At 43.8% G+C, this 24,745-nt stretch overlaps 2 protein-coding genes across 7 annotated transcripts in view; one reads left to right on the top strand and one right to left on the bottom strand.

Annotated features, from left to right (window-relative positions):
* CARS2 (cysteinyl-tRNA synthetase 2, mitochondrial) overlaps nt 1-19,585 on the top strand; it is a 35,298-nt gene extending 15,713 nt beyond the window's left edge. For 2 of the 3 annotated variants that reach the window (XM_066313823.1, XM_066313821.1), the window contains 7 exons: nt 1,429-1,496; nt 4,048-4,114; nt 8,840-8,978; nt 11,030-11,153; nt 12,985-13,083; nt 16,449-16,703; nt 19,411-19,585. In XM_066313823.1, the coding sequence (XP_066169920.1) occupies nt 1,429-1,496; nt 4,048-4,114; nt 8,840-8,978; nt 11,030-11,153; nt 12,985-13,083; nt 16,449-16,703; nt 19,411-19,485 (827 nt within the window). In that variant the 3' untranslated portion in view covers nt 19,486-19,585. The remainder of the gene's footprint in view (nt 1-1,428; nt 1,497-4,047; nt 4,115-8,839; nt 8,979-11,029; nt 11,154-12,984; nt 13,084-16,448; nt 16,704-19,410) is intronic. The other variant, XM_066313822.1, reaches the window with a different exon arrangement.
* A 2,829-nt stretch (nt 19,586-22,414) lies between these two features.
* Nucleotides 22,415-24,745, bottom strand: part of NAXD (NAD(P)HX dehydratase) — a 48,630-nt gene continuing 46,299 nt past the window's right edge. For all 4 annotated transcript variants that reach the window (XM_066313819.1, XM_066313817.1, XM_066313818.1 and 1 more), the window contains one exon: nt 22,415-22,818. In XM_066313819.1, coding sequence (XP_066169916.1) covers nt 22,668-22,818 — 151 coding nt within the window. In that variant the 3' untranslated portion in view covers nt 22,415-22,667. The remainder of the gene's footprint in view (nt 22,819-24,745) is intronic.

The raw sequence follows: 24,745 nt of genomic DNA on the forward strand, positions 1-24,745 counted from the left end.
TTCCTGTTGCTTTGAGTCATTAACAGAAATAGCTGAGAAGTGAAACTATGAGATTTTCAGGTCCAGTTATCAGGCCTGAGCTTGTTGCTTTCATATCCAGTGTGTAACGGGGATTTTATCTACTTGTGAAAGCAAGAGGGTTTCAGGCAATGCTGCAAAGCTGCTCTGTGCAGTGAGTGCCACAAAATGCAGGCAGCTGCATGGGTTGCTGAGCAAGAAATGCCACTTCTGTCACCACTCAAAAAAGCAGGACTGTCATCATACATTGTCCTTGGGGAGCGAGCACTCTGAGGCATTGGTAACACTAGGCTGCCAAATGTGAAATATTGTGTTGGCAGGGTATTACAGAGCAAGAGAAATTTATGCTTAAGAATCTGCTTTGAAGTGTGTTTAAGTGCTGGATGCTGCAGGTCACAGAAGTACCTAAAATCCCATGTTGGTTGTGGGTGGTTGGTAGCCTGTTAAGGCTTTTTACATTTCTGAAATTATGCTGAGTAGTCTTTCAGTGGCAGCATGTTTGACATCTCTCCAGTGCTGTGGATAGTTGGTGTTTTCCATAAGTGGTGCTGCCGTGGCTCACACAGATGAGGCCTGTAAGCAGGCTACCTCGGGCCATACCTCTCCGTCTTTCTTGAACAGAACTTTCAGTCCTAAAGCTGAGTTCTACATTCTCTCTTAAATGCAATGTTACTGCCTTTTTCCTGTGCTGCAGCACTGCACAGCAGTGGTCCATGTGGCTACTGAAAGTTCTAGCAGTGCTCAGAGATCACATTGTAAAATAAACTAATTCAAATTAGGCATTGTAGCTGCGTCCCTCCCTCGCCCTGCTTTTTCTCAGTCTCACAAGTCTGGAGAAATTGAGAATGTGTGGAAAATTCATTTTGCATTTAAGATATTTTGAACCAGTGCTATTAAACTTCAGAGTAAAAAAAATAAACGTTAACATCCACCAGCAAGTGATAAGTACAGAAGATTGAGTTTTGAGGATTTTTTAATGTGAGATCACTGGAAAATATTAAAATACTTCTGAGAAGTAAAGAGTAACAGGTAAGGTACTTGTCCTGTGAAAACTGAAAATATTTGTGTGCTTGTTTTTATCAGTTTATTGTCAATTCTGAAGATGAAGACTCATGGTGGTGGTGTTTTTTGTTTTTGTGGGTTTTTTTAATGTTTTAAATGTCTATATTTTAAAATTCACCCAGTGGAAATGTTGAGATTGGAGAGGTATGCAGGATTGTAGGCAAAGCTATTGAAAAATGTTACCCACTGCATTGAAATGTTCAGCATGTATTCATCATAGCATTTACAGTGCTGCCTCCAGCATTTACAGTGTCTCAGTGCAGTCTTTCTCATTTGCTCCCTATTAAGAAGCACACTTGTTTATCCTGATTAATTCATTTTTCTTTTTTTTTTTTTTTTAAACTATAGGGCATTTGCATGTGAAAGGAAGTCAAGAAAAAATGTCAAAGTCATTAAAAAACTACATAACAATTAAGGTAATTTCTTTGTTTGAATTGAAGCAATTTTGTAGGTTTGTAATATGTAAATACTAATCACAGCCCTCTTTTGAGAAAACGTTGGAGTGTGCGCTTATGCTGCAGTTTCTCTAGTACTTTCTGTGAATGTGGATCTAGGATTCCTGCTCAGATTCATGGTTTGCTTATTACAATGGATCTTGCTGAGCTGAGAGTGTTTCTAAGAGCAGAGTTTGTGTCCAGTATCAGAATCCTGCACTATAGATTTGTGGTTGGACTTGACAATCTCAGGGGTCTTTTCCAGCCTGAATGATTCTGTTTTGTAGTGGTTGGCTCTCGTTGGTCTATTCTTAATAGTGCTTTGAAAAAGCATGGGCTTGAAAAAGAGTGGATGTTTTTCCTTGTCCATCTTCAAGTGAAATGGGACATAGTGTCAGTGTTTGTCAGGAAACTGCTGGGTATCCTGAACCACGCCATTGCAGCAGTCTCTCCCATTACCTTTTATCTCTATGTAGTCCCCTTGCTAATGGACAGCAGCTTTGCCTTTTGATACCCACAAGCCACATGACTGTGTCATATTTCGCTGTGTCCCCAGGTCTTTGGTGTGGCTCAGAGCAGGGTTTCTCTGCCAGTTGTGTGTGATACAGCTGTGCATGGTGCTGGTGTGGCTCCCGTGATGGCTGATGCCTACTGCTGAAATAGGGTGATTTCCTTTCTTTAGGCAAAGCTTGGGAAGCTGCTTTGGCACAAATGTTCCCCTTTGCCCTCTTGGAAGAATTAATTAAAATCCCTTTAAAAAGAAGTTCAATATGAGCTGCTTTATTCTTAAATCTTCCAATGCTGTCTGGGTGCATTTAAGCCCTGTTTCCCAGGAACTCACAATTTTCACAGAAATCTCACAAGTCTCAGCAGATGTTGTGGACAGGATGGAAAAATGACCACAAATGCAGTGCATGGAGCTAAAAGCAGCATATAAAAATGTTCCCCTCCATGTTTCCAATGGTGGCACAGCTTGTGTTGAGGAAACAAATATTTCAGGCCTGTCGCTCTTTTCCTTGTAGGTCTCTGGTTTCATGTCTGCCCTTACACATGGCTAACAAATATTAATGCTTTCTGGGAAGTGATTTTCAGTCCAGTGAAACGTTTTTTTTCCATGTACAGCTGCCTTGCACCTTGAAAATTAAGCTCTACATGGAAGGTTTGATGCCTGTGCCAAAAGAGGGGAAGTTTGTCCAGGATTTTCCTTTCGTCCAGCCAGTGGCCACCTGCATCCCAGGCTGTGTCACCTGGACACAGCAGCTTCCTTTTTTTAATAGCTGTTAATTCTGACCCCAAAAATCAAGGAGATTTTGATAACACAGGACCAAGCAAACTGCTTTCAAAGAGCTGTGATTCTTCATCTGTTCTCTGTTTTTAAGGAAATGTTGAGTTGTTTTTTCTAGTTTGGATGATCCTTTCCCAAATTTGAATTTATTTCCATGCTGTACTCATATTGTTCTACCTCTGTTATATTAGTGTAAAGCTTCTGGGCATATTGAGTACACTCATTTATATCCAGTTTATTTTAAAAACCCACAACAAACAAACACCAAAACAATCAGTATCACTTTCTTGATTGTGATTGCCTCAATTATTGCTGTTTTCCCTTGAGAGACAGCACATTGTTGATGCTTTTCCACTGTTCAGGCTGGTTTAGTCTTGTAGCAGAAATCTTATTTCAAAATGTGAGATTTAAGCAAATGACACTTTCTATATTTTCTCACTTGTACTGGCTTGTTATGGTTTTTGTGGTACTTCAGTGATCCTCATCAGTTTGCAAATTAAAAAAAAACCCAAACAAACCAAAAAGCAAAAGTGCAATAGTCACAATCAATCTACCAGTGTCCAGCTTTGCTGAGAGGAGGGTTGGAAGTGATTGAATGTTTTATTAGTGTACCTTCCAAACATTTAAATAGTTCATTATACTATTAATATAAATCAATTGCACTAGTAGTAACACTAATAGTTTACTGGAGTAAATTGTTTGTAATGCTAAATAAATATTAGAGTGGAGTTTATTAAGCTTCATAATTAACACTGAAACTTTATATTGCTAGGATTCGTATTTGTTCACTCCCTGTTTTTTCTTCATATTCTAGTCCTGCAGGAAAATACACTTATTTTCTTTTTCAATAAATCTTTTCTTTGGTTCAGTTTGCAAAACTAAGGGGCTTTCCTTTCTGTAAGATTGTATCCCAGTCTTAGTCTGATAATTTCATTTTGGGTTTGTTTTTGCAAAGTAATTGTTTGTTTGTATGTTTGGTTGTAATTGCAAAGTAATTTTCACCATCTTATATTGGACATTGTGTGTATATTTGTGTCTTGTATATATGTATGCACATCTATCTTACATGGAATTGAATTTTATTTAGTTCAGATTTTAAAGCAGTGTTAGAGTTTAAAGATTTTATGCCTATCTTATCTTGCAAAGATGTGTTATTTGTCATGTTAATTTGAAAAGCAAGGGGATGGTAAGAGCTCCTGGAGAAATCGATGTCATGGCTAAAGCTGTCTTTTTGTGCACGGAGTTTAGGATTTCCTGAAGAAGTGCTCATCAGATCAATTCAGAATGTTCTGTTTGCGTGGCAGATACAGCTCAGGTAAGGAAAGGCGCCTTCCCTGTTGAGGTGTGTGGCTTTCACACGCCCGCCCCACTGGCGGTGCGGAGCTCACCCCGCGGCCGCGCAGCTCCTGGATTCCGCTGGGTGGAAAGGTTTTGGTGGTGCTCTGTGGGGCTGCTCTTTGGCTGGCATTCAGAAAAGCGTTTTTACTGAGCACAGTGCATAACCATTCCTGTAAATACCTTCTCGAGCTGCAGTTAGTTGTGACTTTCAGTTAATTGCACTTGTAATTAATGAATTACCTCTGTCTCTGATTTACATCTGTTGTAGTTGTATTGCAGTCACGATCAGCTGTTTCTGGAAAAATACCTAGATGGAACTGTGGCTTATATCCCTGTAGGGTATGATGAGGGCTGGCTAATAATTCTTTATCTCCCTGCTGTTGTTATCATTTTTGTCCCGTGGAGTTCCTGATTGTTAAGGCAGTTGTGTGGTGCAGTGCAGCTCGCTCAGACTGGCACATAATAACCTAATGAACATCTTTGCCTGGCAGATCATCTCTCTGCTGGTGAGGAGAGGTGTGGGAGGATTTATTCAGCTTCCCTGTCTACCCCATAGTGTTTGCAGTAGGTAGATGCTACTTTTAGCTGGAAGAGGTTTTCATGTCTGTGTTCTTACCAGTTTATTGGGGCCTGCCAAAACCAGATGGTAGTTCCTTAGCCAGTGCTGGGTCACTTGGCTTGTTGGCTGTCCTGGCATGGCAAGGGAATGGTAGAGCATGGGGCAGCAGCTACTGTGGTCTTTCAGTGGGCCTCTATCTGCCTTGGATAAAGCACCTGTAGCAGTGTGACTCTGAGAGCTGGTGTGGCCAAGGCTCTGGGGCATAGCTCGTGCCTGTCAGCGGGTAGTGCACTGCCAGCCTTTGTAGTCATGCAGTCACTGGACTGAGAAGTCCTTCTGCTTGTTAGTACTGCTAGCTGCCTTGCAGGAGCCACCCATGTCATCTCCTGGTGGATCCTCCCTCTCCCAGGACAGCTGAAAACATGAGGAATGGAATAGATCCCAGTAATATTTCAAAGCATGGGATAGTAAAGAGAGAGGTGGTTATTAACTTCTCCTCCACTGTGATAGAAAAAGTGCATCCAATTAGAAGGTCTGCTGCAGAACAGCATCTTGTTTGGGACAGGCTGTGGATTGGTGGCATGCTTGGCTGTTTTGGAATGATGCTGCAGGGCAGTGGCACACTTGGCTGATTTCCTCTTTTAGGAGATGAAATACCTTGTGTACAGTTAAATGGTTTCCTGGCTGGGGCACCTGGGAGTCATGAACAAATGTGTGTTTAAAATAAAAGACTAACACCTACTACGCTGTCATATATATGTGTTTGTCATGTAAACAAGAGATAAATGTCTGGTAGTTTCTAATCTTGCCTCTGGACAAGGAATGGCACTGGAGCCCTGCAGTGGAGGGTACCTGCAGACTTTCTTCACGCTCTGTCAGCTGGCTGCATTTGAACCTGTGCTTTTTGCATTACTTCCACAATAAACTCCTTCCCCAGGTATAAAAAAGGAGTGTGGATGTGAGTGGCTTTGACGAGAAAGGATATGGTGGTGTTATATCACAGTATAAGCCAAGTTGGCAGGTAAGGGTTGCTCAGAATTCTGCACTTGCCACCTCCACCTTGTGAGGCTGTGCACTATTAGCTTCCCAATAAAGAGTCGGAGTCAGTCTCTGTTGAGCCAGGTATTCACTGTGCTGCCTGTCAGCTTGTGAACAGAGCTGCCTTGTCAGCTCTGCTATCAATTCATTTTGGTCTAAACATAAGTTTACTGCACTCCTTCTCATCTTGCTGTCTGCTCATATTTTTATTAGAAGTGAGATCCCAAGCACCCTCTGTTTCTTAAAAGGTTTTTATAGCCTAGACCCATGGATGATGGTTCCTGCCATCCCTACCTGCCAAAGAAAGCTTTTTGTAAAATCCAGCTTTGGGGATCAGGTGGTACCACAAACGTTAGATTGAATCTGTAAAAAAGATCTTTGTAGGCATGTGCATGAGGGTTGAGAATGGCTCATGCTTGATACTGTGGTTTCTTGGGCTTGTAATGGGCCTTTTTTGTCGTCTTGGCTGCCCCTCTGTCTTTCTGTGTGCTAACAGGCAAGAATAAAGCCAACTGTGACTCCAGACTGCCCTGGCCTTGGAAGGGCAAGGGTTGAAAGAGGCGTGTGCAGGGAGGTGCATGTGTTTTGTGGGAGTGGAGTCCCTTCTTGTGATGATCACTGTCAGAGGGAGGATAAAGCTGCATGCCTTGCTTGTGGGGAAGAGGAGAAAAATCAGAGAGAAGAGATTTTGATCATCCTTCTGTGATGTATTTCTGCACAGGGTTCCTCTGCTTCATCGCCCTCTCTGCCTGCTTGGGCTGGTGGGGCAGTGGTGATTATCTGGGCATTTTGCTTTGGTTGGTGCCTCTGGCTGTTTGCTGCTTGGCCTGAATCACCACCCTGTGGCACATCTGAGGCTGTTGGGAAAATGGTTCCTAGGTACCCCGGCAGCAGCATGATGACCCTCCACCAATGTGCCAGCTGCTTGTGGGTGCAGCTTGAAAGGAGACCTGGCATCTCTGAAGTCCTGTGGGACCCTGCTGTGAGGCAGCACATCTCTTGCATCTCATCAGCAGTGGCTTCACTTTATGCAGTGAAGGGCAGGGCATGTGAACACTGCCACAGGCAGTGGGGTTCTGTCTCCAGAATGCTCTCCTGGTCCCCAGAAATGCTCTGGTGATTTTGGGAGCCTGAGTGAACTGCAATGTTCTGACCCCTCTGCTGTGTAATTACTTGTTGGTGCTAATAAATGTTTTGTAATTTGATGATGCATTGGTAATGCCCTTGGTGGCAAAGGAGGGGAGGAGTGGGGAACACAGTGAAGGTTTATAGGGCCAAGCCTGCCTGTGCTGTGTTGTGGGTTTGCAGTTTAGGAGTGTGCCCTGAACTGGGGATGAGAATCGCTTGAACCAAAGTAGGTTTCATCAAGATAAACTTCTATCAAGTATTCCTTGCAGCATTCTTGTAACCAGATTAATCAACTGAGTAATCCTAGTGTGTATAAATGATCATTCTTAGTGTCTCGCTGTGTTGTAGGGGTCTGTACATTGGTCTTTTTGAAAGTTTGATTTAATGAGGCAGTAATGCAGATCTTTAATTATATACAAGTGAGAATTCTGACAAATACAGGTCCAGATATATGCTTTTGTTACACTGGGGTAAATCCTGTGGAGTCTGTTTAAATAGTTAAGCTTCCTTGGGATTTAGACTAATGGAACTGAGATCAGCTCTCACATCTGGCTGCTTTTTCCCTCTTACATCTGTCCTCTTGGTAAGACTGTCTGCTCTGAAGGGTCTGTCTGGGCAGCATTGGGTAATTCTGCAAAGCAGTTGGATGTACCATGGCCAGGACCAGAGGAGATTTCTGTGGAAACTATGGGTGATACTCAGTGCTGATGATATTAGGAATGTGCTGGCAGCTATATTTTGGATGTACCTTATTGCAGAGGTCAGGTATACAGCAGTGAAGCAATGCTGCACTGGCTGTGAATGGCTCCAGTGTGATACTGGAGGAAGGAATCCATTTAAACTTAGGCCTGTCCTAGGTGGACACAACTTCCACTGAAGTCAGGTGAGCTCTCTTATGTGGGGTCCAAAAGCTTGTCTGCAGAAAACTGCGCATTACTGACAAAAAAACCCGCTCTCACTGATAGCAATTCCCAGTAAAAGTGACAGTGAGCTACTCTGGGCCTGCATTTCACAGCGTGCAGGCAAGGTGAGGGGAGCCTGCTGAACTCCTGCCAGCAGGAGTGGACTTTGGAAGTTCCCAAAGTGGAATTGCTTGCCAAAGCTAAGGTCTCCCTGAATGCAGTGAGAATGTCTGTGTGCATGGATGCCTTGTTAGTGGTAGGGCTAATGTTTCTGCAGCTGGTGGAAGGGAAGCTCTGCAGGGTTCCTGTATGGCCCATTTCATTGTAAGTGGAGCTCAGCTGTGGATACAAGGAATCATTTACCTTGAAATTTTATCTTTCATTCCGTGGCCATAAGAGGCTTCGATATGTGTGAGTGTGATGAATCCCAGCCTAGACATGCCCTTATGAGTCTAACCAATTGGTATTTTCTCTAAAAATAACTTTCTCAAAGTGATATGGTCAGTTTAGCTTTGATATTGTGAGGGAAATGTTCAGGAGCTGGACCACAAATTTTAGGTTCATCTAGATTTTGGATGCTGGTGAAGCAGCTCTTTAGACAGAGTCGGTGGAGAGGGTTAGGCCTCTTTGGACATCTCCAAAATACAGACTGTGTCTACCTAAATTAGAATAGGCACAAAATTAGAAGTGTATGTTGCCATCACTACAGCACTTAGAAGTATATTAAATCCTAATACTTTGGATTGATAACTTTGCAGAGATGCAATAATGGAAAGAAATTAAAGTTAAATAGTGATTGCTTTAGTAAACTTCCGATTCAACTTTTTTAATCAGTTTGATATGTTTTCCAGTAGGTTATACTTTGTCATATATAGTGGTTGTCTTTTATATTGATTTAATTCAGCTGGTGTGCATTAAGAATGGACACCACCACTTTTAATTAAGTGTGCAATTAATTGTAAGAAGTTTGCTATACAAATAATAACAAACTTCTCCTTTGTCTCGAAATACTGTTCCTATGTATGACAGACAACATTCTCTCCATCATAATGCCTTAATTTCTTTTTTTTCTTAGCAGTAGAATTTAGTGAGGAGAGCATGGAAGATGCAAAGAACCATCTTCAGGCAATCTCATCTTTTATTAGAGATGCAAATGCTTATATAAAAGGGCAGCTGATGTGTGAGCCTGTTAGAGAAGACATATTGTGGGAAAGGTAAGTGCACCTCCTGTATCTTAAAAGATTGTGATTATGTGAGCAGTAGCTCACTGACAGACTCTGAGGTTCAGTTTAAGAAGGAGGAAAAGAAGGACTGAGCAGCAGTCCTCCCTCCCAGCCCAAAAACCAAGAGCAGTTTTTTTAAAAAATTCTCTTTCTAGCCGGCTGTTTTTGCTCATAGTCTGCTACACTCAGTTCATTGTGTTTTTAAGGTCTCTGTTACTTATCTAGTGTGCCTGTCCCTACACAAGCATCTTTGCCCCTCGTGAGCGATGTAGGAGGCAAAGCTGTGGCAGTTGTGAGGCTCCCCAGTTTGTAAGTAGAGCTGGGCAGTAGTGACTGGAGAAGAAAGATGACTAAACAGTGACACACCTTGGGCACGTGTACTTGTAATCGAGCTGGCTGGCACTATGGTGTGCAGCAGAGGAGAGAACGGGCTACTGAGAGATTTGCCGTAGGCAGGGATGTCACAGGGAAGGAAGCCATTACCACTGTTGTGACCCTGACAACGGGGAGGAGAATCCTTTGGAGTCCATTATGAAAACCAGGTTATCTTCAGGACTGAGATGTGCTGTGTGTTGGGTGCAAAGCTGAGAGCAGGAGCACAGTGCTCTGGAGTCAGGGTAGGAGGGCACTGAGTGCCCTGAAGCAAGGTAAGTGCAGGCAGCTCAGAGCTGTGGAATCAGAAGAGAGACAGTCTGTGCTGTAGAGGTGAGAGGCAGCTTCCTTTTAGCTCAGGTACTTCACTATTGAGGAAGCTTGTGGATGCACTGAGGGTTGCAAAGGGCACTGGAGCATGTTACAGGAAAGTGAGTTGCATTAACTAGCTGTGGTATTTGGCAAAAGCAAACCATTCAGCAGGAGGCTGCAGGAGATCTGTTGGTGCAAGATAAAGCTGAGAGGCATGAGGAAGTTGAAATGGATAATCAGTAGGGGATGTGTGGGAGGGCACAACTTGTGTATTCTTAGGTGTAAAAACAACCAAAATGAAACAAAGCTCTTCATTAGTGAAGTGTTAGGTACTCCTGGAGAGGGGGAAGCTTGCAGGGAAAAGTGTTGGGAGGAATGCATTAGAACAGCAGTCATCTAGTATCTGAGGGGAAGCAGGCATTCCAGGCTAAAAAAAAAATCAGAAACAGGCAAAATAAGGCTCAGGGGAGTCCCGGAGATGCTAGGATAGCTTGATGTTTCCCAGCTAACCCTGCTCCTTGCACTTTTTTGGGAAATGGCATCCTTGGGCCAGCACTGTCAGGCTCTGGTTTGCCTGGCTGTGTGTGGGAGCACGCTGCCAGCAGCTGTTTGTAGCTCCCCATTTATCCCAGCTGCTCTCCTCCTCTCCCTCTTCAAGTGGCTGCAGCTGGTGGCACTGGTTCTGTGGTGATCAGTGCTGATTGCCCACTGGCTTTTGGCACTGTTACACAAGTGGTCCCACTACACCTTTCCATCTGGGCCATGGTGAGTGGAATCCCTTGAGAGTGGGATTGGGCTCTCCTGGGAAATGAGGAGGCAATGCTTAGTTCTGAGTCAGATCTTGACAACAGGATTCTTGGCCAACTCCAGGACAGCTTTCTTGCCAGGCACTGGAGTGCTGCCTCTGATGTGCCTTTGAAGAGAAGCATGCTGTTAGCATGATTAATGGGCTGCTGGAAAAAAACAAAAAAACCCAAAAAAACCCCACAAAAAAAACCCACAAAAAAACCAACCAGAACTCAGTAAGATCTTTGATGTGCTTAGTATCAGTCTCATTTTCTGTCTGTTTTTAGAGGATTTAAGGCAAACTTTGCTCTGTTGTTGTTGGCCCCTCTGATTAACCATGTATATTTATTGAAAGGATGTAACAGTTAGGATTTTGACATGCATGAAATTTTTCCCTTCACAGCAGAAAGATGTATTCTCCCTGATGAGTTTAGCACTGCCCATCACAGGACAGCTGGGAAGGAGATGGCAGTGTCCTTTCCATGACTCCCTCTGGCTGAATGGCTGATGAATTCAGCACACTGCTGGCATCTTGTTTGTCTTATCTTAAATGTTACCTTTTCTTCTTGAAGGCTAGCCAGCACAAAAGTAACCGTGAAGGCTGCGTTTGCAGATGACTTTGACACCTCCAGGGCTGTTGCAGCAATTATGGACCTCATTCACCATGGCAACAGACAGCTTAAGGCTGTTACTAAGGTAACCCATTAGGATACAGAGATCAGAAAATGACAGCTGTCCACTGTCCTACTGCTTAATGCAGACGGATTAGTTTATTGTTCACATAAGAAACCAGCAGAAACAAAGCTCCATAAATTGTTGACCTTAATGGAGCCCATTTGTCCTGACCCTATCACAGGAATTGTGCATGGCTATTGTTTTGTGCTTTGTTGTGTCCAGAGGATGTTTCTTTCCTGCTGCCCTGTATTATTTATACCTAAAGCTTTTGAAAGGCCTGAAGCCGTTGTGACATGCTGCTGATTTTAGTGTTGGTTCTGTGTTCTTACCCTGCTGTTTTGCTTAATATCATGCACAGAAATTAAGCTAAACTGGGAAGTGGTGGGGGTGGTTGCTGCAGGGGCTTTGGCTGGCAGTCCCAGGTGCACTGGACAGTCGTGGTGGCAGGTTCAGCCTTGGGGACTGAGTGGCTTCTGCTGTTGGCAGACTGTAACTGGCATCAGCATTCCTGCACGAGTCTGTCTTCAGGTGGCTTTTGGCAAATTAAGACCCTGTTAAGATCTCATGGTGACACAAAGAAAGCATCTGGTAAGGACAAGACTTGAGCAATGTATGAAGCACTTGTGGGTTCACTGTTTACCAACAGCTCCCTTTGTCACTCAAGGCGAGCACCTCAGCCTTGTTGCTGTGCTCCTTGAGTACTGTTATCATCATCTTCACCATGTTTGTGCAGCAAAAGAAATGTGGACATGGTAATAACTGGTTTTAAGAGAGAATTAGCCTGTTGATTTAGAAATCCTACCTCCCTCTGTTTTGGCGTTGGCTTTAAACTCTGTCCGTAGCCTTATCTTTACAAATTGACTCTCTGAATGAATCCCTGACCTGAAACACTTTGCAGCAGGGATCTGTAATGGCACTGCCACTCCTAAATACAACTACCCCCATTTTGTCAGTCACTGCTTGTTCTCCCTGAATTCCTCTGTTTTGTTAAGAATTGGATGGGATATTTGTGGGGCACCTGACTGGACTTTCTGGTTGAGGTGGTGGAGCTTTTCTGGGTACAGCCCAGCTGTCTGGAGTGTTCCCTCTTTATTATGAGTGTAGTTTTTCTCCTTAACAACTGTGAGTAAAACCACCTAACTACTTACTCCTCTCTTTAGCTTTCCTGCTAAGCATTTCTCACCTTAGATGGCACGCTCCTATTCCTTTCTCCCAGTGGCCTGCTCCAGCTCCTCCCAGTTCTGAAGATGTCAGATAAAATCCAGTAACCAGCTGCTGATTTCCTTGTGCATTTCATCACTCTTATTTTTTAGGCAAGGATTAGTCCCTTAAATTACTCCTCAGTCTGTAATTTAATCTTTATTTTATTGCTGCTGATTGCTGGTGCTGCCAGGGCATGACAAAATGCCATATGCTGTGTCAAAGTGGTCCCCACATGGATCAAATCAATAAGAAACTCAAAGAATTTTTTAAAAATCTGTTATAAGTGCCCATGAATGTGGGATTTTGTTCTTTTTATTTTGTTTCCATACACACAGCCCTTTCATGCCCAGAAGGGCTGTTTTTAGTTCTAATTTACTGCACACTTGTAACGTGTGGCAGCTTTTTGCATCACCTCGCTGCGCAGGCTGGTGATAAGCTCTTCCTTTCCCTCGTTTACTTAAATCCCTTCCCTTTGTGCTGTGAGGTGCTTTTATATCTCTCTAAGATTGCCTGTCTGGGTAGGTGTTCCTGGTGGAGGTAGATCTTTATAATTAGTAATAGTTTTCCCTTGTGGACTAGGCTACAGAGAGATGCTGGATTCTGTAATATGTATTGACTGGACAATCTCTTTTGAGTGTTTTCTAAACAGGATGCTGGGTCTCCTAGAAGCTCTGTTGTGTATGGAAGCATTATTTCCTATATAGAAGGCTTTTTCAATGCCCTTGGGATGTCCTTTGGAGAAGCACAGGTAATGAAATATCTCTGCTATGTGTTTGAGGATATGGTCGCAGCCTCGGTGTTGTTTCATAGAGTGCTTTCTGAAAGCATCAGATGTAATGAAGTTATTTATGGTTTAAGTAAACCTTTCTGCACTGCTTGCAGTTTCTCCTGTGTTGCTTTAGGAGAGTGTATGAGCAGGTGGAACAAAGTGTGGGCTTTTTAGCTCTTGGAGGTACTCCCATGTGACTTCTGCACCAATTTTGCTGTGGAAATGAAAGATTGAGGAATGAAACAAGAAAAAGTTAGCATTGGAGGCATTTAAATTGTCCTGTTATGTGTATGGCTTTCCCCAGCTTTTACTCTTCTTCCTGATAGTTGCTTCCAGGCTGGCTTTGATAGCTATGTGAATATTTGCAGTTGTGAGGGGTCCAACTCCTCTGCAGAAAGCCAGGGAAAAGGGCTGCTCTGCCTTGAGCCGTGAGGGGTTATGGGAAGGACAGGACAATTAGCTGGACATGGGCCCTTACATAACTAGTCTTGGAAAGATAGGAATGGGGAGAGAAAAGAAAGGAGAGAAAGCTCCTTTACAAAGCAAAGTACTGGACAGGAAAGAGAGTCATCAATAAATATGGAGGTGATGTCCCAGTGTATGGAAGGGGAGCATTTAAAATGACACAAGGTTTGGAGAATAGCAGGTTGTTCTTTGCTCTTCTCGCACTCAAATATGGAGCTGAATTCAAAGTAGTGGAAAACTTTCTGTAGAGAGGCTGTTCTGCAAAACAGCACAGTTATTTTGGGGATGGGGGAGAAGAGAATAAGAAAGTGTAAATCACATTCATCCTTTGAAAAGCAGGCAGTATAGTGGTAAATGCATTTATTTGGTTTCCCTCCATTGATTTTCTTGCAAAATTTCTTTCAAAACAGTGGCTGGATGTGATTTGGCTGTGTGTAACTCCTCACAACCTGTGTTAATTTTTAGTGGCCTACTAAACACTTAATTTTTTTGTTAGCTGGATGGCAAAGTCCTTCTTTCAGATTCTGGGCTGTCTGTATGCAGGTATCTGTTGCACCTATACTTTTGCTGAAACAAGTATCTGAATGCGTTTTTCTTTGTTGTAGGCTGTGCTACAACAAAGTGGCAGGAGGAGCAGCAGAAGATGCTGGTCTGAGATAAGCAGGAAGAAATGAGCTTGTTCCCCTCTGTTCCTCTGCTATTTCAGCTTGCAGTCTAATCTGTCAAAATCTTCATCAGAAAAGTCCATGGGCTATCACAGTTTAGTAAATAAAAGGGTGTAGGGATTGTTCCCTGACTCTTGAGATCAGCCACTACAGCTCAGCATCCAGCCTTTCTTGCCACTTATTCAGGTAGCCCCAGGCATGCAGCTTGCCAGGAGGAGTCCCTGACCACACTGGGGCCTGGCATGTGTGCTGTGTGGGAGAGGGCTGCCTGGCCTGGACACTGCTGTGCTAAGAGTGCAGAGATGTTTGGGCAGTGGTGTTTGGACCCCCTCATTTGGATGTTTGCCTGTAGCCTGTGGGTCTGTCTTGCTCCTGGGCTGGGATTCATCTCAGCTAATCAGCCTAATGTAGCTGCCTGTGCTTCTAAAGTCATCAGTGGGGATGCTGAGGACTGGCTCATCTCAGTCTAGTGGCTGTATAGAGCAAGAGTGCCTGTCCCTCTCTCTGCACTGGCAAGAGAAGATCTCATCCACAGGGAAGTAAGATAAATCCATCTGGAAAGGTGATGAGTGAAAACCATCATGCCTGTTTTAGAGCTGGGAAGCTTTTGCTCTCCCAAAGAGTGTTGAGAGTTGAGTGTATTGGAGGTGCAGCTGGGGCCAATCTGTGGAAAGCAAGGGCCAGAAATTTGCGATCAGCCCTGAGAGGCTCTGCAGTGTTTTATGTGGCAGTCAGACTGGTTCATCTCCTAAAGCTGCTCCTCCTTTTCAAGCCTCTCACTCCAGTAGGTGCCTGGTTTGAACTCCTGCAAACGTGTTGGTAGAGGCATCTTTCTTGCTCCCATCATCATGTTTTTTTCCCTTCTGTATTTAAGTATTTATCCTGCCAGAGGTTACTATGGAGTGTTCCTGGCACTTAGATTTATTACCTTTTTCAATCTCATAAACCTTTTCTTTAGTATGGTTACATGTTTTGAAAGCTTGGGGAGTTCACTGCATTTCACACTCTTCATCTTCAATGACTTCCCCCTCACCTCCTCCTCCTGCTCGTCTTTGTTTGTCAGTGACCTCTGAAACTCTGCTCCCTTTCGTTTCCATCATGTTGTTTGGTGACTAAGCCCAGTCCCCTCTGGCTTTAATTACTCAGCTGTTCTTCTGCTCCCAGATGTTGCTGCCAGGAGCTTTGCCCGTGGCCTTGGAGTGCTTAGTGTTCTCTTGTTTGTTGGAGGTTTGTGCTTTTCCTCCCCCTTGGGAGTTTGCCTCTAATGAGAAACAGGCATAGTCTCTCTGCCAAGAGTGAGACCAGGAGCCTGGCTGTGGCAGGGATGAGGAGTGGCCTTCCTCCTCAGCTGACTCCCAAGCTCCTGTCCTGGCAGCTGTTGGAGTAGGACTCTGTAGGAGGAGTGAGTCTGTTCCCTTCCTGAGGCATTGACCAGTGAGACTCCTGCCAAGCCAGGGGAGGCCAAGGGAGCTTGGAAGTGGCTGAGGGGAGAAAGGGGCTTGGCTGCAGCCAAGAAACACCCACGTCCTGTGTGCAGTAGCTGCTGCTTCTCTCAGGTCTTTTGGAGTGGCCGAAACTTTGGGTAAGGTGGATCAGATAAAAGTTCTGTGGATTTGGGAAGGGTTTCTGTAGGTGAAAGGAGAAAGGATAGGATGGACTAGACTTAAAGCCAAAATACTTACTTGTCCTGGTTTGTTTCCTGAAGGAGGTCTGGAACTCAGAACCAGAGTAAGGGGCTTATGTATTCTCCGTCTTTGGACTTGTACAGCCAAGGAGCTGTCTGAGCTGGTGGCTAGACTTTCCTTGCTGTGTTGGGTTCCTGTTGCCAGGCCTTTCTTACATTAACTTGTCTGATCTCTTTTCAAGTTATGTACATGTCTGGCAACTTTGAGGTTTCCTGTGGCAAGGAGTTCCCCACTTGGGTTATGCAGCGTGTTGGGTTCATGTGAGAGCACTCTGCTCCAAGCTAAATGCTTTCTTGTGCAGGAATATGCTGAATTATTTCCAAGTGTGACTCCACTCTAACTTATTGTCCAGCATTAGTGATGGTGATTTTAATCCTATCAATATATGGAAGATTCACAACCAAGGGAGTTGATAAGGCCTCACATTGCTGTGGAGATGGGGTTGGTTTTTTTAATATCATACTCAGATGTTTTGCTTTTCAAACATCTGTTTGCTGTTTAGATGATCAGATACCTGTTTGGTTTCTAGGTGGCTGTGGGAGGAGACAAGTCTGCAGTGCTCTCCAGTGTCATTGAGGAGCTGGTGAGGTTCCGCATGAAGGTCCGGCATTACGCGCTGGCTCTGCCGGAAACAGCAGACGCTGTGCCAGGGGAGAGCGCGGCAGGAGCCGAGGAACAGCAGCAGAAGGAAAAGAGGAAGCAGTTAATGCGTGAGAGAAAGCCCCTCTTGGAGGCTTGTGACAGTCTGCGTGGAGACCTTGCTGCCTTTGGAATCCACATAAAGGTAGAGTGCAGTAACCCTCTTTGTGAGACTCTCAGTCACTTTTTAAGACAACACATATTTTTGTCCTTCATTCCCCTTCAGCAGCTTGTGGTGTTGTGCCCTGCTCCCTCTGTGACTGCAGTAGCAGGAGGTGGAAGTTAAGCCCTTGTCTGGCAGTACTGCTGCCTTCTCTTCTGCTCCCCCTCAGCCTTGTGTCTCCATGCAAGCCAATGAAAATCTCGTATTATTCAGAAATCCCTAATTTGCCCAAGTTCAGTCCAGAAGGAAGGGCGTGAGTAATATGTGCAGTCTTAAAAAAGATTGCGAAGGAACTGGAAAGCAAACTGAGACGACTTGTGAAAATAATGCCTTCCATCTACCTACCCCACACTCCCCGCCAAAAATAAGTCTTCATGAGAAAGCCTCTTCCATCTTCAGCAGCTTCATTCCCAATTGTTCCTGAGCCACAGGGACTTTGATTCTTGTACCACTCCTCTCTCCATCCTGCTTTATACTTCTAGCCTACACCTAATGCCAGTGTTCTTTTCCATTATCTCAAATGGCATCTCTGACTCAAGAGAAGACCCTCTATGGCATTCCTGCCTTCTCCTGGTTCCAAGGGCCTGTGTTACTTCTTTAAAATGCTGCTTCTTCCAGTTCCTCTTGGTCATTGCCCTCTGCGAGGGTCAATGTTGCTCCTTGAGTGCAGAATAATCCTCCACATTCTCTCCCTCCATCCCATTTATACTGTTCATTTTTCCTTTGCTTGGGAACTGGTCCTGGCAAGTCTGGTTCCATCGTTTTACCAGTGGGAGGATGGAAATGACATCAGGAAGTGAGAGCACCTCCAGCTGCTGCGTGTGAGGGCTGCCACTGTTCAGTGCTCCTGTGAGCACAGCGTGGTTGGCTCTCTGCTCTCGGATGACAGCAAGCGTGCCGACACAAACGGGGTGAGGGCCAGAGTGTGCTGGTGGTGGTGGTGAGCTGCAGCTGTGAAAGGAAAGCTGGAACATCTGCTTCTTTTAACTTGTTTCTTAATCCCCACTACACTCACCAGTCAAGCAAGTTTGCAAATCCAAACAACTGCACTGAGACAAAGTCTTGGAGAAGCAGCCTGCCTTTTCATCTGTTGGAGCAATGCTGCAGCCCCACATCCATCCTTTCACAGATCTGTTTTGGTTTGTTTTTAAAGGGATTTACCTTTGAAAACCCCACAAATTACTCTGAGCCAGGATTCAAACCATTCATTTAAAAAATTTAGTAACCTGAAGCTCAGCATAATCTGTCCCAGAATAGATTGCTCCGGAAGACAAAGCACACATGCACTTATGAGCACACATACAGCAAGCATCCAGAGCTGAACTCCTGCTATTTTTGCTGATACTGTGGAAGTATCCAAAGGTGTGTTGTCAAGTTAGCTCACACTTCGCTTTCGCAGATCCCAGAGAGTCCTGTAAACTGAGTGATGCAGCTCTGCAATTCCTCACACAGGCTCACCAAAGCACTTGTGCAACAAGACGCAGCCTGCACAAAGCAGGGCTCTCCCCAGCCTCTTGCTCATTGTGAGTCTGCCTGGCTGGGTGAGCTGATGCCAAAAATGCCCTGGTAAAACAGCACCTAAGAGGAGTCCTGCTTGCCTAGTAAGTGCTAGAGGAAGTTACATGAACTTCTTATTTCTGCCCAGCCCCTCATTTCCACAAAATGTTTGAGCCTCACACTGTGCATGCATTAATGCCAACACTGCCCTCTGTCACCCGAGGCCCAAGCGAGCCAGCGACTTCTGAAGTCCATGTGCAGGAGCAAAAGCAGTGGAAGAGATGAAGCAGACAAGCCTCAGCTCCATCCAGTGCAGACTAGGAACCCCCCTGGTCTGAGGCAGGGCACGGAGTGAGTGGCTCGAATAGAAACTTAATTTTCTTAAAATTAGAAAACTTAAAAATCATCTTTGTAGAAAGGGTAGTTTCTCCTTCAGGTTTTATCTTGTGATTTCCATATTCTGCTTTCTTCTGTCAGGTTGCTCATTGCAAAGGATGTTGGCTGAAGTGATGTAATTTGAAACAGCCTGATTAAAAAAAGTCCATGTTGTCTTTTGTTGTCATTGTAGCATGCTTGGAAGCTATGCTACTAAGTGAAATGTAGTGATTGGATATTTAGGCAAGAAAAAGTTTTCATTTTTATGTAAAAAAAGATTCAACAATTCCAGCTGCTCATGAGTCAATGCTTATGGAATGTTGTTGTGTGTCAATGTTCAGATTAACTATTATTTTCAACCATTGCAATCAAACAGCTGGTCTAAATAGAATGTTCAATTTATCTGTAATATTACCTTTTAAAAATATGACTGTATTGCATTACAGATACTAAAATCAACAGGATTCTGTCCTGAGTTCAGATCAAATGTGTTCAGCAATATATTCTTATGTATTGACCGTATGAGCCATTGAGACTTGAAAATATGATGGCATGAGTTGAGTGTAGCTACTCATGTGAGAGGCTGCACCCTGCTGCAGCATCCCACACTGAAGAGGTGATATTTCTACTGTGTATTTCTTCCCTCTAAGCTAGGGAAACATGTCTAGTTTTGTTTTACAACTCTGAGCATTATTAGTAGCAGTAGCATTCCTGTGAGATCATATTGGCACCTCTTTTGCCCAGCTTTGCTGAGTGAATCTTGGTTAAAACCTGTGATTCAGTCTGGCAGGACTGACCTGCTTACTTTTTTTTGCAGGACAGAGCTGCTGTTTCAACGTGGGAAATTGTGGAAGGAGGACAGACAGAGAAGCAGACTGAGAAAAAAAGCTGATCCTTCATTCTTGGACTTGTTTTTTATTTCAGCTACTTTGGCAACTGTTGTAAATACTAATTCTTTCAAAATAAAATCTGTTGAACAGAGTGGCTACAAACGATAGCACATAATTTGAGCAAAACTGTTGGCACTAGTACTTGGTAAATTAATACAGGCCTTGCAGCACAGGTGGTGGAAGTATCCAGAATAGAAGGCAGCACAGGAGCAGCTGCACTGGCTTAACACAGACATGGGTCTGTTCTACTGCAGGAGCTGCCCCAGCCCAAACGCTCTGTCACCTGCCCCATGTTGCTGACCTGTCACGGAATTTAAACATGTGAAGGCAGAGGCAAGAACTTTAAGGTGAAACCACTTAGTTTTGTGCCTGTTGTTTTGACAATTCTCTTCCTCTCAGACACAGAATGGGGGACACTTTTAACCTTGAAGTATTTCCTTATTGTGGTGGTGGTGCTTTGATCTTGTGAAACCTTTACCAGTAATTGATGGTAGCCAGTTACCTGTAAGGCTTGGTATCTTCTGTTTGCTTTTGCACAGAATACAAGATTTCTCTAGCACTGGGAGTGCAGGCACACTCAGGATCTCTCCAGAATTGGGAAGACAAAATTAGGATGTATTTATTTTAGTATAAAGTATGTTTAGTTTTTACCTGTTCAGTTACCTTTTTGCTGGCCCTGGCTGCTGTGGGCAGAGGTGCAGAAGCCTGTCTTACACTTGAGGTGACCTGTGTTGATATGGGGCTGATAATTACAGGCCCCTGTACTTTCTTTAGATCGGTTTATGAAAACATAAGAAGAACCAAGAATGTGGATTCATCTACAACGCACTTGTGTGCTTTCAGAGTATCTGTTCAGAAGGATAAAGGCTTTATTTTATACTGTTGAGAATAAAATGTGTAGCTATTTTTCTGTTCCCTTTCTCCATTATGTGGACTTCCAGAGAAGAGTGGGGTGTCTCTTCATTCAGCACTGGGGCACAGGTGCATATCTGACACAGCTGGTATTGTACATTTGCTCCTGGCGGTGTTGTTCTAGCAAAACAGAGTGAATGGTGAGCAGCAGCTCAGCTGTTGTGTGAAATGGGATAGGCACACACGAAACAAAGTCCAGTCACTTTGCTATTATTTTTATTTCCTACCAAAAGAAACTGCTACATTTCCAGAATGTTTAAAAATTGTAACAATTTGTATACATTAGTGAATAACAGTTACAACTGCTGTGTAGCTTTAAAACCAACACCGTTGGTTGCAATCTGTACTGAGCTCTGTTAATTGATTGACGTCACCTACATGTCATTTAGATTATAATACCACTGATGTTCTAATTACAAGAAAAAAAATCACTTATTTTAAAGGCAGTAGCTATTTTAAAATCAGTTTTAACTTTCTGATTTCATTTAAAAGTAGTCAGGTTTTTCAAATACATTTAAGGGGGGGGGAATAATAGCTTAAGTTTCCCCAAAGATGCAGACAGTTTACAAAACTGCTTAAATTAAACACTAAAACCTCATTTCTTAAGAGTAGTCTGTGAACCCTCATAGAGCAACACAAGCAAACACTTAAAAACCTATTTTAAAAATAGGTAACTGGTTTAAAAAGAAAAATGCATCAGGGTGAGGTAGTAGTCACAGTGCATCCCAAAATACCAACTCATACTCCCTATGCAGGGAAAAACTTGGAGTAGCCTTTCTGATTCCGGGTGCTTTCTGCAGGCAACTATTGCAAGGAATGAGAACAGTGTGAGTGGTCTGTGAGACACCACATTCCAGCTGAGAGCACTGCAAGTGGCTGTGCTGAGCAGGGAATGGCTGCTGCAGTAACCGGATGCGTTATGGGCTTGTTCCGGCGCTTTCATGAGCAGGAACAGTTGGAGCTGGACTGGAGGTTCAAGGGCAGTACCCATTTAAAGTGACTTGGCATGAACTTGCCTCCCTCTCCACTCTGGATCAATCCCTACCAGCCTGGACTAAATCTCCAAGAATTTAGGGAATAGTCCTGTGTAAAATCCCTAATGCTCACCTGCACTGGCTGCACCAGATCAGTGTGGCTGACAGTGTCTGTCTGTCTGTCCTGCAAAGATCAAGGAACAAGCCTCTGCTTTTTGCCCTAAAAACTCCTGCTTTTTGCATACTAAGTACTGCACCTGAAACTCAAACACTGACCACCCTATTTCTGTTCCTGCCTTTGACTTGCAGCATACACTGCACTCTGCTCTGAAGGTACAGATACGAGCTGTGGGCTGCCTTTTGTCCCTTCAACTTGCATTCCCGCTGGATCATGGCTGATCTGTGTGCTGGGCTGCCCTGAGCTCTAACCCAGCAGGCAACTGGAGTCTGAAAAGCACTTCACTCTTCCATGACCACTGAGAGCAGAACCAGTTCTGCTGGCTATCACCGAGTTTCTTGCCCCACCTAGTACCTCTCCAAATGACAATTTCACAACTTCATTGTATTGAGTCAAGACCAGATACAAAAACAGAAATTCCATTTCTTTTTCAGGAAAGCCAAATTACTGTGTAATGAATTTAACTGCCAAGATACCTATAGCATATCTTTATTCTGCCAAGGAGGAACATTTTAAAAAAAATAACAAGACATTACAGGAAGGGATGCCTTGCCCAAATGAATGCTGCCTCTGGGACTGAGAATGGGAAAAGGCAACTAATTACATTCAAACTCTACAGCAACTCTCATGCATTCCCTTTCCAAGGAGGCTTACTTTTTGCTTCTTACTATACTAGCATGGCAAAAAATGAAGTGCAAGAGCTAATTCTAGACAGAGGGTCTAAGAATGACAAGTGACAACCTTGGTGAAATCCAAGAAATTCAGTTGAGCTGGTGGAAGAATTTTATCTAAATATCAAGTGCATTATTTTTTTTTGCTGTTCACACTTTAGTTATTGCTCAATAACTATCAAAAAGAACAGAGGAATACTTTCAGTTTAGTTTTATTATATTATAACAGATCTGCAACTACAGCTTAATTCAGCCAAAACATTTTTGTATTCCAAACTCTTAAAAAATATCTACATTAATCATATTTTTCTATTCTTAAAAATAAAAAATATCTACCTAACATACCAATGCTGCTACAGCACTTGAAAGGGTGCATTATGTAAATTCTACGGTACAAGTAATTACTCTTGCAGTCATTGCTCTTCCTTTTCTTCTCTGCTGCTTTGGCTTCAGGTTTCAAAAAGTTTGTTAAAAGCTGTTCCAACTTCTGAAACCATGTCAGAGGCTGTCATTGAACGTCCGAATTTCTGAAAGGCTTGCTGGTTAGACTGCCTTGTGAGAGAGCAGGCTCCAAATGCAGCCACTAGGAAGGGATTTTGACTGAAAAAAAAAAAAAAAAAAACAACCAAAAAACCAATATTATTAAGAGAATCTGAACACTTCTGTGCAACTAATAAGGTGGTGGACATCATCTTTGTACTTGTAAATGTTAACATTGCCAGGAAGGCCTCTTAAGCAAACATGTCCTCAGACTCTTGCACTGCAGAGCATCTTTGAATTTTTTTAATCAAACATTTCCCTACCCATGGCACAGCATGTGACTGAGTGAGAAACACCACGAGGGCCAAAGCATGCAAAAGGACAACAGGCTTAAAAAGTGGCGAAGGTGTTCCATGTCTAGTTTTACTGATGTGCAGCTTCTTGCTTTCCTTCAGAGGAAGACTGAAGGCTCACCTGACAGCCTTTCAATCCCTTTCCTCTCCATCCTCTGGGTAACTCCATTTAGTTTTGTCTTTCAGGGGTGGGGAAAAGTCATGGGGATGCAGACAAGAGATGTTTTTCAGCAGGGTCATAGAGACTGCTCCAGGGCCTTCATTAGATCAGCTTAAAAGGGGTACAGTGGCAAGTGAAGACCACAAGCTAAGGCACACTGCTGTAATGCCTCCTTACACACTTAGGAACTGCCCAAGAGAGTGTACCCAGGCCCAGATCTGTAACGCTGAACCTGCCCCAGAGAAGCCAGCAGAGTCCAGAGCCACCTCCACCTTTCACCCCCAGAGCATCTCTTATAGGCTGGGCCATGGGAGTCACTTCTCCTGCCTTAAAACAGAAAACAACTGTAGACCAGTTCAGCAGTCAGTGCTGTGCTCCTGGTCTGGCTGAGCAAAAACCTCTCAGAGCTCAGCCTCAGCACAGCATTGCTGCCTGGAACACACTAAGGACCTCCTGACTCCTCTGCCAAGGAGAGTTTTGTGGAGGATCCCAGTGTAAACAGGCAAAGCAGGAAATGACTTTACAATTAGGTGTTACCTAAGCAAAACTTCATGTACTCATCAAGGTGCAAGAGTATTTAAGCCACCTTGAAAGTTAATCCTGGATGCCCAAATACTGCTCTGAAACAAGAGCTGTGTACAGGCTCCTGGGCTCAAGGCAGCTAAAGCACCATACTCCAAATGCATCAGCATCCTCTCTACTCAAGTGAGGAATCCTACCTACTATACATCCCTGAAAGCCAGTGCAATCTCAGTGTTTGAAAACTCTCTGTACAGACCCATTCTGAAATGCCAGAGCCAGGCACAAGCTGGAAGGACTGGCTGGACTGCCTGCAGTGCAGTCTCCAAGTGGATGCCCTGACTCACTGAACCCAGAAAGCTCCTCCTTTCCTGCAACACATGAGGTAGGCAGGATTGGTACTGCAGGTGTCTGTGAAGGGTCACCTTAACACCACTGCAGGAGACATAATGCCTTGCTGATGCCAATTATACTTTTCCTTCATCTATAAAATAAAGGAGTTTCTAAGCGAGCTGTTTAGAAAAGCCACAGGAGCTCAAGTCAGGAGAGCCTGGAAAACATGTGCTGTGTTTGCTAATCTCTCCAACAATTTAATACTGCTGTGCTGTACCCCATGCAAAAATGAAGTCACTCTGTTAACAACTTAAAACAGAATTCCTCCTTTAGTGGCAGCTGCAAATTCAGACACCCAGAATGACAAAGAAAACCAAGACTGTGTATGTTACATTTCAGAATTCTGAAGCCTGGTTTAACTCATGCCCCCTGGGGCACCTTGTGCAGTGCCCTTGTGGCAACACAAGCACAGCCTGGATAACTCTCATAAACATCTGACACTGTGCACCTGCATGCAGCATCCCAAAGACTACAGAAGGTCTCCACGCCTCAAGCTTCCATATCTCATTACTTACTGAGAAGAGGGACTGTAACTCCCTGACTGCTTATGTTCCTTTCAACTTGATTATCAAGCTGATGCTTTCACAGAAAGACTCCACGACTATCTGAACCAGCTAGTTTA

The sequence above is a fragment of the Sylvia atricapilla genome, chromosome 2 (assembly GCF_009819655.1).
Source record: "Sylvia atricapilla isolate bSylAtr1 chromosome 2, bSylAtr1.pri, whole genome shotgun sequence".
NCBI lineage: Eukaryota > Metazoa > Chordata > Aves > Passeriformes > Sylviidae > Sylvia > Sylvia atricapilla.